This window comes from Metarhizium acridum (genome assembly GCF_019434415.1).
Source record: "Metarhizium acridum strain ARSEF 324 chromosome Unknown scaffold_1, whole genome shotgun sequence".
In the NCBI taxonomy this organism is placed as follows: domain Eukaryota; kingdom Fungi; phylum Ascomycota; class Sordariomycetes; order Hypocreales; family Clavicipitaceae; genus Metarhizium; species Metarhizium acridum.
In genome coordinates this window covers 6,621,639-6,637,578 of record NW_027094015.1, presented here as the reverse complement: position 1 = coordinate 6,637,578, position 15,940 = coordinate 6,621,639, and the positions used below count along the sequence as shown (strand labels likewise).

Here is a 15,940-nt window from a genome sequence, read left to right as displayed (position 1 = left end):
AGTACATAAACTCGCACCTTAATATAAAGAAGTATAAACATTAAGGATTCACGTTCCACTAAGCTAGGCGTTAAGGGCCTGTTACCCGGTTACTAAGGGATTTCATATCGTTTTTACTTGAGTATAAAGACCTATACCGCCCTCTTATCCGGACTTTACATTAAGCCGTACTTGATATCTGGCTTTTAGAGAGACGTGAAAACATTAATGGAATATCCTAGACTAAGTTTAATAGTCGCATTTTCTTAGTCTAGGATACGATAGAAACTTACTATTACAACTCCCGGATAACATTTACCTCCTATAGCATGGATCTTCCCCTAAATAGGCTTTAGCGCTTAAGTAACCTAGTAGCGTTAAACTTAATAGAACCAGATAAGCTTAGAACTAAAGCATTTTAGAGTTCTATTAGTCTATCTGTAAGTAGCTAGAAATAGTAACTTAGCGCTTTAGCTAGAACCGGGAAGGTGTTTAACAACTTCCGTAGTGCTACCCTATAGTCGTAGGCTTTATAGTTAGATGATTTATAATAATATATTTGCATTTTCCTGGTTATATTATAAGAGAAACACAAATATAGTATGCGTTATAAGCAAGTGAGTAGTCCCTAGCACGTTAACCTAGAAAAGAAGAGGCTAGAACGTTGGCTAGTGGGGCTGGGTCGGATAGGACTCCGCTTTTGGGAGACTATCGTTACACTGGACCAACTTCAGCTGTTGTTGGTCTTGTCTATGTCTTCCAATTGGGGAATCCTAACTCAGGTGCCTCCTGCACTTATTAGTTTGCAAATTGCGTACCCTTACCCTTAGCTGTTGTTTTCTCTTTTCTCTTTTGCGAGGACTTTGGCGCTTAAGTGCATTATTCCCCTTCTTGATTTACCATTTTCCCTAATCTTGGTGTGGCGGACGTTAGATGCCTCGCACCTCTGCCTAATCTGGCAGTAGGTTTGCTGCGAACTTTCCAGGTTGCCGAAAATAAACGCGGAGGTGATGGCCACAAGTGAGCCGGTGTGGAGCCACACGGTCCGGAGCGGTGCCTGGATTGAAGATTACACGGACCTCCACATCAGGATGTCATCCATGCATGCCCCGCCACCATCAATATCCAATGTTGTCCAACTTCTTCCAGTCTGTTTAGCGCCATCATCGGAATTCATGGCCACCACAACGCCGTCTCCGCGCCAGCGTCTTGGCCGTCATTTACAATTATAAATAGAGTGATTCCACTCGCATGAAAAGCTGCTGTCTGTCTCCTTGCAAGATTGGGATACTGTTCAATATGGAGCCCAGAGAGCGTTATTTGTGTCACAATGAGCCTCCAAACTGTGGCGTCACATCACACCTCACGCCTCAACAGGAGCGCAACATGCTTAGCTCAGAGATCTTGCATCTGCGGTCTATCAGAGGTTACGAGAAGCAGATCTCAGACCTTACCAGAGACAATTACAAACTACAATCGGAGAATCAGTATTTACAATACCTTAGGAGTACCGAGAAGTACAATGCCGACAAGCAGATACAGAAATTGTCTTCTGAGCTTTTTGCTTGGAAACACCTGGTAAGTTTTATCAACGTACGCTTGCCGATGACACTACGCTGACTCCGACATGTCAGAAGCCTTTGCAGGGCCCTGAGCGCATTGACAAGATGCGAAGCCGTCAGCACGACGAGGAAGCCGTCACTGAAGTTGGGGAATTTGAATCGAGTAATTCTGTAAAGCGTAACTAGCTAATTAGGCAATTTAACCTTTTTTTTTTTCTCGTTCTACTTGGGAAGTTTAAGCGGCAAAGTTACTGTACGCCTGTAGACCAAAATACGCGATAATGATCGTTTAATTGATAATATGAGAATGCGCCATTGCAAAGCTATAGATGTTGCAAACCACCAGAATAAGACTTATTAGGAAAGACAAGCGAGCCTTCCCCGATACCCATGATTTGCTATGGATAGTTAAGTTCTTGCAATATTTTTCCAACCACCACCAAAACGACAATAAGCTAACAGCATATAGCACGTAAGCTGATGTATTGACACTAACTAGTAATGATCTGAATCCTCTGTCTCTACAATAAGATGCTTAAGCTCTTTCCACTCGCCAAACCACCTGTCACGGTCAAACGTCTCCATCGTGAGATCCTGGGCCTCTAATATCGCCTTGGTTCCCCGAAGGCTATCAAGAGTCCCCCAGGTTGGTTTCCAATGGATCTTAAACTCCAGGAGTCCCCTCTTTCCTTCTCGCACTGCCCCCAAACGTGAGAATGCGAAAACCTCTTCTTCTCCGGGCGAAGCGCACTTGCCCTAGACACCATCTGGGACTGCGCCAGTATCAATCGGCGTTTCCTTTCGCTGTCTCCGACCGATTAGGCGGGCAATCGCAGTAGTTAATGCATCGTCTGCCGCATCCTTTGTGGCGTACCTTTTCTCGACACGATTTTTGTGGCCAGCGCTAGTACCCATTGACCTTGTCTTTCGCAGCCTCCGACCGGCTGGGCGGGCACTTAAAGCAGTCGCTACATCGTCCGCCACACCCATAGCGGCGTCGACTGGCTCACGGCTTGGGCCAACGGTTCCTGATCTTGGATCAACAAACTCCAAGTTAGAGTCTTCAAGGTCATCCCGAGACACGTTGCCAACGGTCTCACTTTGGCCCTCTGGGTCATTTCGATCGATTGGGTGGGCAATCGCAGCAGTCGCTACATTGTCCGCCACGCCCATTGTGGCCTCGACTGGCTCACAGCTTGGGCTAGCGGTTCTTGATCTTAGATCAATAAACTCCACGCTAGAGTCTCCAAGACCATCTCAAGACACGTTGCCAACGGTCTCACTTTGGCCGTCTGGGTCATTGTAGACCACAGAGTCGTTGTACCCTGCTTTCGTGGTTGACGATGAAGCATTCGATACAGGGGAGGTTCTCTTTAAGCCACCAGCGTTTAGGAACGGACGGCGATGCGTAGGAGAGGGCAAGTGAGTGGGGGAGGGGTAGCGAGTACGAGAGTGCGGGCGAGTGGAAGAGGGCCAGCGATATGTCTTGTGGCTGTTCAAAATGACTCGATCCATCATCCTACCCATCGTGGAATGATGCCGAGTTGAAGCACAGGGATATGAAGTACGGGCAGAGGGTATAATTGTTGGCAGGCAAAGCCAAAGTGAGAGTAACCGTTTGGTGACGGGTAGAGCGAAAGCAAAGTGGTTGAAAGATGGCTCAGAACCATAAGCTGCGAGATTCGAGTGAAGATGAAGGAAGGATGAAGTTTCTGTGAGTCCTAGAGGAGGGGATGGCTCCTTTTATAATCGCCAACCGTCTGAAGTCACGAGTTTAGTCGGCTTGAAACAGGCCAGGCTGACTACTCCCTTCCATCAACCCAAAACTCCTCATCTGCATGAGGATCAGGAGATGGGTCTTTGTACTCAGAGTCATCGCTGTATCGTGCGTATGACTGGGTGAAGGCTAGTTTCGTGCGTTTGTATGGGTGGGGGCGCGGCCCTAATGCATTGGCTTCCTTCCTCTTCCTGAGCGCTTCTCGTCTCTTCTCGAGTTCTTTTTGGTGTTGAGCTTCCGCGAAGTCCATAGCTATTGGTGCGATTTTTGTGTTAAGACATGATGTTTTGTTGACTAGTACAGCTCCAAGAATCTTGCTGCCTCCATGAACCTCCGCTACATGAATGATCCAGCCTCCTTCGTCTGCGATGTTAGCCTCCCTGCCCATTTGCAGGTAAGCTGGATAGCGGAATGGCTCATCGAACAGCTTACTGTGAATTTTCAAGTGACGAGTGAATCCTCTCTGTTTGTATTATTAGTCGCATAAGAGACAGAGGGCGTCTGGTAGAGATTCCAAGTTTGGGGCATGGACTTTGCCGTGGACCCTTTAAACGTGGCTACTCTAGGCGCTAGGACTCGCTTCAATCACCGTGTCTTTAAATTTTAATCGCTTGCACTTAGGACACACGAACCGTGTCTTAAAGATGTGCATGTGGAACTTGCGAACGTGCCTTATGAGTGCTGATATGTTAAAGAAGGCTCCACAACCAAACAGACATCGCGCTGCCTGCCTCGGTCTGTCCACAGCGTCATCGCTCTCAGTAACCTCTTGATGCGTGTGTATTCCGCTTATATACCCGACGAGGCGGTTAGCAAGACCACTAGTGGCGTTAGGGTCAATCAAAAGATGGGCTAGCTTGGCGGCGTGGGCGCTGCTATTCCCAAACCTCTTCCGCTTTAAGTTTTGCACCTCTTCTCTTAGATGCGCCGTAGTTTGGTTTGTTGCTCGTAACTTATCTGCTTCTTTAAAGTACTTCTGACGCTTCTCCCGGACTGCTAACTTCTCAAGGCAGTTTATGATGTATCTGATTCGCGCTGAAACCTTCTTTGCTTCTTGACTTGATGACCCTTCCTAGGCCGTAATGCATCTTAACTCCTTGCGGAGCTCTGTGATGTCTCTGCGAGATTCAAACTGGTCAATTTCGTTTTAAGATAGGCGAGTAGGTGCGTCTGGGTCCCTATTATGGAAGGTGTTCGAGATAGCTTCCCACAGAGCAGCATCGTGCCTTGCCTTGTCGCCGAAAGCGATGTTCGCCAGGTTTGCTTGTAGTCTTACTAGCTGATAACTTCGTTCATAAACCTCTGTAGAGTGTGATACTATAAAGTTACAAAGTGCCGGTTGAAGACATCCTGGTAGATAATTAGTTACAGGCGGTAAGATGTTTCGGTTAAGGGACAGCTTACCATCCAATCTCCCCACAGCCCCAACACGGATAGAGTAGGGACGAAGGCCAGAACGGCATCCCGCCACCTCACGCACCTCATTCCAAAGGTCAAGAAACCTACGATAATTCATGGGCATAATATGCTTGTCATCAGCCATAAACTCTTCTTTCCAGCGTAGTTCGACAAAATTGACGCCATCCTCAAGTGTTGTCGGGTTGAGGACCTCATCGCATGACGTAAAACCAGCTTCAAAGGCATCGTCCTTTATTGCTCGGATCGTGAACATCGTGGTTAAGCATAGGATCAGGCTTGGGATCACAGTAACCGCATAGCATAAGCTGTATTGCATATCAGTTAGGTTTTGTCCGTTTTGTGGAAATAGCAGGTTAGATCATATGCGGGAGTACCTAGAACGCTGTTCTCGCTCGATCCTAATCTTTTGTAGCTTGTTATGGTCAATCGTAGACCAGCAAATGGTTCGCGTCACAGACGGGTCAACCGGGTCTCTAACCCACGCAAGCTTGACATGGTTGTATTTCTTCAGTTCCAGCGCGCCTGGTCGCCAACCACCAAGGCCCATCTCGACGACATACATGCCGAAAGAGAGTCTATCATCCGGCGAACACCTAAGGTCATCAGCTTTCTCCCATATAGTGGAAAGAATTGTCAAAATGTCGTCTTTAGTGGCAGCTTCTTTCTGAAAAGTCTGCCCTAAATTTAACCCCATATCTGCTCCGAACTGGGGAATCCACTGCGCACACCTTCAATGGTTAGAAAAGTCAATCGCAAGCAAGAGAGGGGTCTAGAAACGCACGCGGGCTATCTCATAAGTAGGGCCACAGGTCGACGGAGTCTTCCTTGACGCATACTTTAACGACCAGACCCCAGCGTTCTTGCGATCTTGGAGCCTTTTCGGCTTCATAATCCGGTCACCAGCATGATTGACCAGCATACACCACACATCTTCTATTGTGGACGCACAATCAATCGTATGGACCTTCTCATATTCCTTAGGACCAAGGCACGGTCGCAAAGTGACGGACTCCTCCCAATACTGTCGCAGGAAAGCTTGGAAAACAGCTTGAACGTCTGGTTCGCCCAAGCAGAGCTCAATCCAGCTGGCCTCTGGGTCAACGTCGGCGCAGGCCGCAAATCTTTAAGACTTGGAGTTAGCTTTTCGACTTAGGGTCAACAATCATATGAAGTCTTACTCTTCCCAGTTCTTCCATATCCTCTCACGACGTTGTCTCGTTTTTGCATCTAGGCGACAACTCTCAATAAGTGGCTTGTCCTGGTACTTTTGCACTGCAGCTTTAGCTGCTGCTTTGTTGAATTGGCGCACACTTGGACGGTTAAATCGAAGGGAAGCCTCCGCATTTGGAGGCATTATGGCAATCCAGACGGGAGTTGGTGGTGATACGCAGAATGGCGGGATATTGAGGTCGTGGGAAAGCACAAAGTTCAAATCGCCCCCTTTTACCGCGGAGGGGGGGGCAGCCCTTCTTTTACTATCTGACCATAACCAGGATTAAACCAGGCCACAACGCGCAGATATCACAAGGCGCGATGTCCATGGTCGGGCTGCCCAACACCGGCGGGATGGGCTCCATGACTACCTGGGTGTGGCAGACTACGCATGTATGGGCAGCCCAATCTGGAAAAGCTCATTGTCGATGGGAAAGAAGAAAAGGGGCGTCCGGCGCGTAGCAAAGCAAGTGCACAAATGTGATGAATCTGCGAGGCCCAGGGTCGAAAACAGGCAACAGAAGGGTGTGTGAGAAGCACGGCGCTTCGGTGTCGGAGGGGAAGATGCTGAGGCCGGGCAGAGAGGAGGGAAAACGGTGACGAGATGGAGAAACGGAGGGGACGGGAAAAGTGGGTCAAGGCGACCGTCACGGGTAAACCTCGGGGGAGTTCAAATTTCGTACGCGGTATCCGTCTCGAACTCCGTTGGATAACCTAGCGAGTGCCGGATTAGTAGCTGGATCGGTGACGACCAGCGAATACCTGGTGTTGTATGTTTTACACTTTTTGTCTTTTGTCTCCTTGGAGCCCAAAGTTGTATTTTTTTTTGCCTTTTGGCATGTCCTCGTTTTCAGTGGCTCGTCCATTTATTCGCTGACGGGGTATCTGTCTTGTTTGGAACGGTCGTATATTGCGTGTTTGCTGGAGAGGTTGGCAACCCCCGTTTCTTCTCAATGTGGTTGAAACGGCTGAGCGGTGGCAGACCGCTGTTGTTCTAGTGGAATACACGGCGACTGTATGGCTCCGTGCAGAGGCATTCGAGCAAGATTCTGTAGCAGTTAAAAAAAAAAAAAAGGTGGCTATTAGTTTACGCCGTGACTGTTTTATAAGCCGTCACCAAAACACTATGCACTATTTACACAAGGTGGCCAATCATAATTCCCCCCAGTCTTTTTAATAGAAACAGTTACCTCCGCCTCTTACCACCACCACCACCACCACTGCCACCATCCTCTGCCCCTCTCTTCCGCCCATTCTTCCTCCAAAACTCCTTGGTCTCCCTCTTCTCTCTGGCCTCCTTCTTCTCCTCGTTGTCGGCAAGCTTCTTCTTGAACGCCGCGTGGTTCTCTGCCTTCTTGGCACGCCTCTTGGCAGCCGCGTCGTTTCTGATAGTAAGGAGCTGCTGCATAATGGCGCGGGCCTTCTTCTCCTCCGAGTTTTTGGGCAGCACAACCGCTCGTTTCTGCATATAAGTATCCCGTTTTTGCTTCTTGGTGGTTGTGATTTGCGACTTGTAAGGCAAGTCAGCGGCCAGGGCGCGAGGCACCCTCAGGGGATTAAAGTGTCGCGTTTCACGCTCAATCTTGCGATACTGGCTGTTTTTCAGCTGTGGGGTGGCTACGCCTTCGTCGCGACGGACTTCTCCGGTGAGACGCATGGGCTGCCAGCCGATGAGATTGGTCGCAGGGTTGTAGAAGCGGTGCGGCTTGATGGGATACCATGCGCGGAGGAAGACAATGTCGCTGAGGAGGATCTTGTCCTCAAAGGTGGCTCGGAAGTGGCCCTCTGGCTTGGACAAGGCGCGCTTGATTTGGCCGCGGACGCCCGAGACGGTTTTGATGGATGCGCCTTCAAACTTGGCTATTTCGAGAGCAGAGTTGAACATGTCTTTGATGAAGGCAGTATTCTTGAAGATCTTGTAGGGGACGCCGGTGAGTTTGAGCTTCTTGACGATTTCAGTGGACTCGTCCACGCTCAGGACTGTTCCCGTGGCGGCAATGCGGAAACCTGCGTTGGAGGGGGAGAAGGAGTTGAAGCAGACGAAGCCGGTGTTGGGGGCGATTAGAGGAGCGTACATGGTGCCGAAGCAGTGCATGTGCTCGGGGGTGTATTTGAGCATGCGGTTTCGGGTTCGCGAGTCGGTGGTGCTGTAGATGGGCATCGTTTGAAAACGTCTCCAGCCAAGGGAGACGATAAGGGGGTCGTTGGTCTTGAGAATTTTCTTGTGCCACCGGTGACGCTTGATTCGGACTTGCACAAAGCCCCATCTATCTTCGGTCGCAGTGAGGCCACCCACCACAATGGGCAGACGAGCGTTGAACTTGGTAACGAACTCAGCAGGGACCTTCTCAAGTACAATCTTGGCATATTTGCCGGCGCGGTAGCCCTCAACGGCTGCGCGTTGTCGTTCGTCCAGAGTCTCGAACTCCTCCTTATTGATGTCGAGCTGTTTCTGGATCATGGCCTTTTGAGCATCGTACCAATCGTCTTCACCGTACTCTTGAATGTCACCGCCTTCTCTCCGAGCATTGGCTTTGTCGTTGAGGAAGCCTTCTCTGTCCTCCTCTTCAAAACGTTGTTTGAGCTCTTCTTTACGCTTGGCGTTCCTTTCGCGCTCGGCGGCGATATCCTCTGCTGTCTCTTGTTCCTTTTCAGCAGGCTCAGCTTCCAGATCCTCGAAAACACCGTCGCCTTCATCATCGTCATCCCCAAAGCCACCAAAGTCGTCGTCGTCGCCGCCAACATCGCCTTCTTCCTCGTCATCGTCTCCCCCGAGGCCAGAGGTGGTAAATCTCCTGCGCAAGGCCTCGATGTTATCTTGCTCTGCCCATTTGGCCGCCAGGTCATCGTAGTCGTAGTCAGGTATTGAGCGATCCTCAGTCGAGTCCTCCTTTTCCTGTGAGGACTTCTTGAAGAAATCATCGTCGTCTGAGTCCTCAATGTTCTCCTCTTCGGGTTCATCGCCTTCACCTCTCCATCGCTTCAAAGCCTCTTCGGGGGTCATTGAGTCGTCGTACATGTATCTTGCCAGGTCGCCGGTATGGTACGTCCGTCTCTTTCCATGCATCTTGCGAGCTCGATCCGCCAAGTCGTCCTTCCAGCGCATGGCGGCGGCTTCTTCATCAGAATCGAAATCCTCATCCTCATCATCCATGCCCAGGTCGTCTCCAGATATTGACCCGAGATCTGAGTCGCTATCGGCAAACGCAACATCATCCTCTCCCTTGGATTTGTCGGCATCCTTGCGGAACATTTTGCCCATTTTACTTTCGCTGAACTCTACCTCAGCGTCAGAGTCCTCATCACCACTCCCACTGACGAAGCCCTCATCTTCTTCCTCGTCATCGTCGTCCATGCCCTCATCCTCAACGTCTGATTCACTTCTTTCGGCTATTCTAGCACGCCGTTGTGTTTTTCGGCCGGTATCTTCCTCCTCGGCAACTTCCTTCAGTTTCTCACCGCCAGAGAACAACTGAACGCCATCTTCCATTTGACCCAGCAACCGTCGCTCCGCTTGAAGACCAACAATCATCTCCTCGCCTTCGCCCCGCTCAACGCCTTCTGCATCCTTGTCGAAGCTGAAGCCTTTTTCTCTAGTGATCCAGATAGCATCGCCATCAATCTTCAAGCCACTCCGGTCTGACATGGGGGCATGCAGCTTCTTTTCTTTCTCGTCCAGCCGCCGTCTGCCGGTCTTTCCCGTTATTTTGGCCAGCGCCTGTTCCATAGAAGGTGTCGGGCAGGGGTCTGGCAAGACCTCCATACTGGCTACTGTAAAGTCACCAAGCCCGGCAACGTGTATTCGTTGTCCCTGTGCCGCAAAGTTTGTTCCTCGCAAATACCCAGACAGAACAATCGATCGGTCGCAGTTGGGGTCCTCTTCAATCTTTGTCGGATGCGTAATGTCACGGAAACTGTCGATGATGGAGTACGGGTGGTTGTTGCGCCATACAAGGGGTCGGGGATTCTTCATGACGGACACGAATCGTGACAGGTTGTGAATCTCGCGATCGGGATATCGGCCATTCATGACGCCAGACAGATAAAACAGATGAGCGCCTTGATACAACTCGGTCCAAAGTCTGCGTTTTAACCTCTTCTTGGCCTCCTTCAAGGCCTGTGGCTTGCGGAAAAGATCCAGATGTGTGAGGATACCAAAGACGTTTCCAGGCATACCTGTGGCGGCAAGGACGTTTAGGAACTCCATTGTCTCCATTTCGAAGCCATAATTGCCGTCAATCATGAGCAGCACAATGTCTGCCACCTTTGCGATGTCGACCATGGCTTCCATCTGGTTAGGGCATTCGATGAAGGTCAGTCTCTGTTTTTTCGAGGTAACGACGGTTATGGGCCCCTGGGGGTCTGACAAAGTCTCCTTTGCATAACGTCGAACCATTGATTTTAGAAGCGTAGTCTTGCCAACGCCAGGAGGGCCGACGATGGCCACGAGACGAGGCGGAGCCTCATCGGGAAGTCGGTCGACGAGCGGTACATGAAGGCGCTTCTCTTTAATCTGTAGGATGCAACGTCAGAAGTCTTTCGCTTCAAGGTTGGGAGTACAAAAAAAAATCGTACATCCTGAGATCTAGCTGCACTTCTTTGCAGTTTTCCTGGGTTGGAGAAGGCGAAGGCTTTGGGATTATGGTCTGCGCCTCGGTCAGTAATCAAGTTTAATTCCAATCGCACAAAATTCAAAACTGGAGAAAACGTTAGCCTCACCTCCCGTGTGCTTCTTCTTCTCCTTGGACTTGCGATGCGGCTTGTGCACTTGTTGCTCCATGGTTGCTATTCCTCAACACCATGCGCAGTGCTAGACTCCCATGGCCAAGAATTTGCCCATTCGGCGTGGGAAATTTTCTGCCGGCCATGAATATTTCTGGCTTATCGATAAGCCTATCAGCAGACAGTTCAGGTGGGCAGGTGGGGAGCAAGCAAGTTTGAACTTTTGAAGGTTTGGAGGCGCCAAAGACATCAACTGGTTGGTCGGCCCCACCCACGACCACCATTTTGTCCTACGCCTACCCTAAAGCGAGCCGACCATCTTTTTCTGCCTAGACTCCTGTTCTTGTGACAAAGCAAGTCGACACTATGGACAGTCTTGTTGGACACTTAAATTCAATTCCATTTCGCGATTAACCTCACTACGATTTTAAGGATGGGCCGGTATGAACTGCAGTATTGCAGACGGCCGTCTTCTATCGACTTGATCCCGTTCGTCCTGCTCGGTTCCCTCCTCTGTCTATGATTCTCATGATTTGATAGCTTCAGTGTTTTGTATACGGGGACAAGTGTATACTATATCCCATGACCCCATATCCCGAATCTAACTCGTTACAAAAACTCCCAATAACCACCTCCAGAGTCAATTCTATATGTGCACCATTTCCCGTCACCTCTCGAGACAAGCTCAACCAGGCGTTCAGAGACTATTGCCTTCCAGTCCAAGTTCATGCCCAGTGCGCCCGCCAGCATGCCGCAACGAATTATGAGCTGCCAGCAATATGTCAAATAGCGGCGCAACTGGTGACCATTGACCGGATGGAACGGGTCAAGAGGCTTCTCGAGTCTGTTCTGCGTGGGACTGTCCACGTAGTCCAAGATGCTCGATACCAGCTCTGCCGGGAGCCTCTTGTCCATTAATATCTTGCACGCATAGTTGATGGCGGAGGACTCGACAACAGGATCCGGTGTCAATCTCTCCTCTGCCAGGAATTCCTTCCATGGCAGTACCCCATGGCCGGGTTTGCATCGCTGCCATAAAACGTCCCCTCTTCGTTGGCGGTACGTCTCGTCGTTGGAAACGCCAAAGAACTGCCGGTGAGGCAATGCTGGAACCTCCGAGGTGGCTCTGAATGACGTGCAGTTCGCCATGACGCGTTGGTACATGTATGTGTTGCGGTAGTCCTGCCTCGACGTTCGACCAGACGCCGGTTCCCATATCTCAGGGAAGCAGTAACATATGTTTAGACACAGGTAGGCGTCTATTGCGTTTATGTAAATACGGTCCCAACCCACATCGGGGAACTGCCTTTGTTAGTGTTTTTTGTCTTCTTTCCCTTCTCCCTCCCTCATTATAAACCAGGCTAGCAGAGTTTTGACTGAGGCGTTGGATATCATTTACCTCATCGTAACATGGCCCTACGTGATGCCAATTTTCGTAGTCGACTTCGGGATGAGCGCAAATGCGTAGGATCGGATCCATTTCGCCGTATAATAACAAGAGCTTCAGAATTTCAAGGTTGTAAAACGCCTCTGCGTTCTGCTGGAAGAATTGGAAACATGGGTTTGGCACGTATTCTCGAAGAAAGGCAGCGGCCTGCCGCTCGCAGTAAGGAATAACGCACCCACATCCGAAGCCCAGTTGGCCATCCTTGTGACGGCAGAAAAGCCGGGTGGCATCGTTCGACATGGATTGGTCAAAGGGCTGACCAGTGTATCTGTCCCTCCCGTCAGAATCCGCAAGAGATCGTTGTCGCAAGCGCAGCACGGTTGGGGCGAGCTTCTTCGCCACCGCGTCGGTTAGTATCAGGTCGCGCCGGGCGGGCGCCGAGTACATCTCTGGGTGCTTGCTACGCTCGCATTGAGTGTGATGCTCGATGTTTTGGGCGAATGCAGTGACAAAGTAGGTGAGCTGCTTGCCCTGCTGAGGCTTGTAGCAGACATAAAAATTCGACATCTTGTCTCCATCGGCACCGTCGTACCTGCGGAAGACGGGCTTGAGATGACTGGTCAAGGCTTGCCACGGAATGTTGTGCGCTTGGTGTGCCATTGTCGACTGAGGACTCAAGCTTGGATGAGGGCTTGATTTAAGAAGAAGAAAAAAAAAAAGCTATACGGAGTAGGTCGATGCATCAATTTGATGTTGGTCGCTTCGTCTCCACACTTAGCATAAGGCCACTTGGCCATCGTGGGAAAACAGCCAGGCGTCAACAATGCAATGTCATCATTACTCAATTAGTAAAATTAGTGAAATACAACGACGAAAGCACCGGGCGGGTGCATGGCAAGCCAGTATTCCTGCTCGGTAGCCATGTGTTGCTGCTCAAATTGCTTTTGCTCTCGTGTATTTACACCATACAATACAAGTGAGTATTTGATAGCCATTGTTCTAAAACATCCAATCAATATACCCGAGACAACTATAGACACCAAACCTTGTCTTTCCACTACCAATTGCCAGTTCTGCTACCTCCGATATCGAACGAATCAGACCCGTCTTTGTCATGGTGGATACAATCTCGCTTCTGACAAAGTCTCATCAAAAGCGTGACGTTGAGTCTTTGTGCTCCTCCAGCGAGTTTCAGTCCGCACTGGACACTCGTATTGATTCTCTCAAATTGGGAAAACGCAACACATTGACGTTATCCATGCCAATGACGGCTTTGTATTCGAGGCTCCGTGCCGAGGCCTTCGGTCATTGACCCATTCGCTTTGGTGTTTTGCATTTCCAAAGGCAAAAGCTGCCAATGCACATTATCTGCGGGAATGCGGGTGAGGAGAATCGTGGCGTACCCAATCAAGTGATTTGTATGATTTCCGCACGCCGGAGATGGGTCCCATTTCCAGATATATTGCTTGCCCCCGTCATGGTCCCTTTATTCATCTCATGATAATGCGGGGAAAACGCCTGGGCCCCGGGTGCCGGAGTGTCCATTAGCGTCCCCATCGCAACGCGGCGTCTACATCGCGGCTCTCATCATGACCATTTTGCCCTGGTGCCCCTCCGTCTTGTGGGGGCAGTTGATTGCTTCCAATGCTCACTGGCGCTACGTGGGCGTCGTGAATCATGTTTATTGCCTTGCCGCCGCCTTCTCGTTCCACAGCCCGCCTCCGCGCGTGAAGTCGGCCTCTCTCTCCCGCAAGGAGACGCTTTCCCGGATTGACGTGGTCGGCGGCTTCACGTCCGCCACGGGCATCATCAAGGCCGTCTATGCCATTGTTCTCGTCTTCGGCCCGGGCGTGGGAGCCACCGTCTTTCCAACTAGCGTCATTACTCAATTTGTGGATGAGCATGTGGCTGTTGTTATTTGATAGCGAGCCCTTTCCCCCCTCGGTGAAGTGGGTGCAATAGCACGGCAATTTCGAGCAGATCTCCTCAAGATACTTTCAAAAGAACCGCTCACATGGCATGGGATATTGACCTTGATGGTCGGTTGCCAGAACTGGCAACTTGACGAGGAGGATTGTAGTAAGCGCATGACTTCAATGGCACTGACGGCACTTGAAGAAAAAAAAGCTGCCAAATAACAATCCCATGATGAAACCGAAAAGGTTTACAGTGAGATGTGCCATGCAACAGGCAAAGTCTTGGGCTGCGTGTTGGCCCAAGTTTTCCAGGCTGACGGCTGGTGCCTGGTGGTGGTGATGATGCGACGCTTCGACTCAAAGCCTTCAGTCTGCCACGGACGCGCAGTCAATGATATGCCTGCGCAGCATCTGAAGTGCCCAAGCACTCAAGCACTCCAGCATGTGCCCGAGTTGGCCAGCGATATCCAAGCACCCGAGTCTCCGGCCGTCCAGGTTACTACTACTCCGAAGCCAACCGGCCACCTAAAGTTTTCGCCTCCCGTTTACAAGGCGCAGCAATGGCACAATGAGGCGACATCAGCCATATTGCGTTCAATGTCGCAACGAAAAGGTGATTTGTTGCAACGTACCGCCGCCCGGCCCTTGGCCCACGGCCGAGGCATGCTCTCGGTATCCGACACGTTCCAAACGCTCCAACACGCTCTCGCACCAATGTTCCAGGAGAACTCATTGCACGACAAGTCAGTTCGGGAGACGTCAACTCGTGGCCAAACCATCAGCCCAGCATCCTTCTGCGTGGCCATGGTACCAATGATTTTGCCATGCAGCCGTCAAAGAATCACACCCAAGATCGTACCATTGCCGTGCATCGTGGTGCAACATGCGCCACCCGATGGCGCTTTGTGGTCGACCCCGACCCGGACCTAAAAAAAGAAAAAACCAATATTTTACATGCCACGACCGGAAACCCAAGGCTGGTCCTGAGAAAAAGGACCACACTTGAAAATATTTCGAGGAGCATACATGTCGCCCCCCCAATTCTATTTGACCGTGCAATCCCCCCCATGTACAAGAGTCAGTCCACCAGACCCAACACGAGGCCGTGTATCGATGGCGCCGGCGTCAGAATCAAACAGTTGCGGAGCCTCATTACGTACAAAGTCGGACGGTGTAGACGTGTAGTTTTAGCTTGAGGGTTTCAGTTTGCCGCTCCCGTCAGGACATGGGGGGGGGGGAGATGGCACGGTCCCTGGTTCGCCGGGCGTAATAAACCTTGATGAGACCACTCGGCTTGTTTTGTTAGCGTTGCATACGTGGATACGTCGTGATGGAACTGTGGAAAGGGACAAAAAAAAGTATGATGGTGAGTTGGGCTGGACGGCAAGACGGACAGTGGAATTCCCAGCATTACCCGGTGTGGACTGTTGCCGTCGTGAACCTCACACGAGTCCTTGGCTAGCCAAGTAAAAAACAAACTATACGAAATAGCAATGATGGTTGTTCGTATTGTCTACTAGGTAAGCAGCCCACAAAAAAAATAAAAAAAAAATTCGTCGACTTACACGCACCGGGTACTCATCCCGCCCACCAAGGCAACCGTGTCACGGAGTGGCGCAGCCCCAGCGGCCGTTCCAAGCCCGGAGCAGTTCGGCGCCCAGGCCCCACTTTGCCCCGAGACCAGCAAGGTCAGGCAACCTTAAACAGAATTTTTTTTCCATTGGCACTTGGCACCGTTACCTGTGAGCCCACTGCAACACAACGGTCTGCATGGGAGGCTGGAGGGTGTCAAAGAAGGGGGGGGGTGCTGGTGCGGGCCGCAACTTACACGCCAGCGGCTGGCTTCGGCTGGCAACGCGCATTGCCGCCGTCCTTTGCCAACAGCCGGTCTGGCGGCCAGGGCTCCACTAAAAAAAAAAAAAAAAAAGAACTAAAAACTTGGTCAAAAAAGCCGGCAGCCCATCCA

At 50.7% G+C, this 15,940-nt stretch overlaps 8 protein-coding genes across 8 annotated transcripts; 3 read left to right on the top strand and 5 right to left on the bottom strand.

The window, feature by feature from the left end:
• The first annotated feature begins 1,117 nt into the window (after nt 1-1,117).
• J3458_002101 (uncharacterized protein) lies at nt 1,118-1,738 on the top strand. The gene is made up of 2 exons (XM_066117116.1): nt 1,118-1,557; nt 1,614-1,738. The coding sequence occupies exons 1-2, from the start codon at nt 1,231-1,233 to the stop codon at nt 1,725-1,727; spliced, it is 441 nt and encodes a 146-aa protein (XP_065979004.1). The 5' UTR covers nt 1,118-1,230; the 3' UTR covers nt 1,728-1,738.
• Nucleotides 1,739-2,297: 559 nt separating this feature from the next.
• On the bottom strand, nt 2,298-2,714 carry J3458_002100 (uncharacterized protein; the record flags this gene model as incomplete). Its single annotated transcript, XM_007817711.1, has 1 exon — nt 2,298-2,714. One exon carries the CDS (start codon nt 2,712-2,714, stop codon nt 2,298-2,300), a length of 417 nt encoding a protein of 138 aa, XP_007815902.1.
• Nucleotides 2,715-3,343: 629 nt separating this feature from the next.
• On the bottom strand, nt 3,344-3,706 carry J3458_002099 (uncharacterized protein; the record flags this gene model as incomplete). The annotated part of the gene is made up of 1 exon (XM_066117115.1): nt 3,344-3,706. The coding sequence occupies one exon, from the start codon at nt 3,704-3,706 to the stop codon at nt 3,344-3,346; it is 363 nt and encodes a 120-aa protein (XP_065979003.1).
• Nucleotides 3,707-4,465: 759 nt separating this feature from the next.
• J3458_002098 (uncharacterized protein) lies at nt 4,466-6,091 on the bottom strand (the record flags this gene model as incomplete). Its single annotated transcript, XM_066117114.1, has 5 exons — nt 4,466-4,668; nt 4,723-5,042; nt 5,112-5,455; nt 5,519-5,858; nt 5,916-6,091. The coding sequence occupies 5 exons, from the start codon at nt 6,089-6,091 to the stop codon at nt 4,466-4,468; spliced, it is 1,383 nt and encodes a 460-aa protein (XP_065979002.1).
• Nucleotides 6,092-6,979: 888 nt separating this feature from the next.
• Nucleotides 6,980-10,757, bottom strand: BMS1_1 (Glycoside hydrolase 2 (Mannanase, beta-galactosidase)). Its single transcript, XM_007817713.2, has 3 exons — nt 10,669-10,757; nt 10,525-10,595; nt 6,980-10,462 (listed from the first exon to the last, which is right to left on the bottom strand). The coding sequence occupies exons 1-3, from the start codon at nt 10,727-10,729 to the stop codon at nt 7,136-7,138; spliced, it is 3,459 nt and encodes a 1,152-aa protein (XP_007815904.2). The 5' UTR covers nt 10,730-10,757; the 3' UTR covers nt 6,980-7,135.
• A 523-nt stretch (nt 10,758-11,280) lies between these two features.
• Nucleotides 11,281-12,718, bottom strand: J3458_002096 (uncharacterized protein; the record flags this gene model as incomplete). Its single annotated transcript, XM_066117113.1, has 2 exons — nt 11,281-11,973; nt 12,071-12,718. 2 exons carry the CDS (start codon nt 12,716-12,718, stop codon nt 11,281-11,283), a joined length of 1,341 nt encoding a protein of 446 aa, XP_065979001.1.
• Nucleotides 12,719-13,647: 929 nt separating this feature from the next.
• On the top strand, nt 13,648-13,980 carry J3458_002095 (uncharacterized protein; the record flags this gene model as incomplete). Its single annotated transcript, XM_066117112.1, has 1 exon — nt 13,648-13,980. One exon carries the CDS (start codon nt 13,648-13,650, stop codon nt 13,978-13,980), a length of 333 nt encoding a protein of 110 aa, XP_065979000.1.
• A 252-nt stretch (nt 13,981-14,232) lies between these two features.
• On the top strand, nt 14,233-14,904 carry J3458_002094 (uncharacterized protein; the record flags this gene model as incomplete). The annotated part of the gene is made up of 1 exon (XM_066117111.1): nt 14,233-14,904. The coding sequence occupies one exon, from the start codon at nt 14,233-14,235 to the stop codon at nt 14,902-14,904; it is 672 nt and encodes a 223-aa protein (XP_065978999.1).
• Between the last annotated feature and the right edge of the window lie 1,036 nt (nt 14,905-15,940).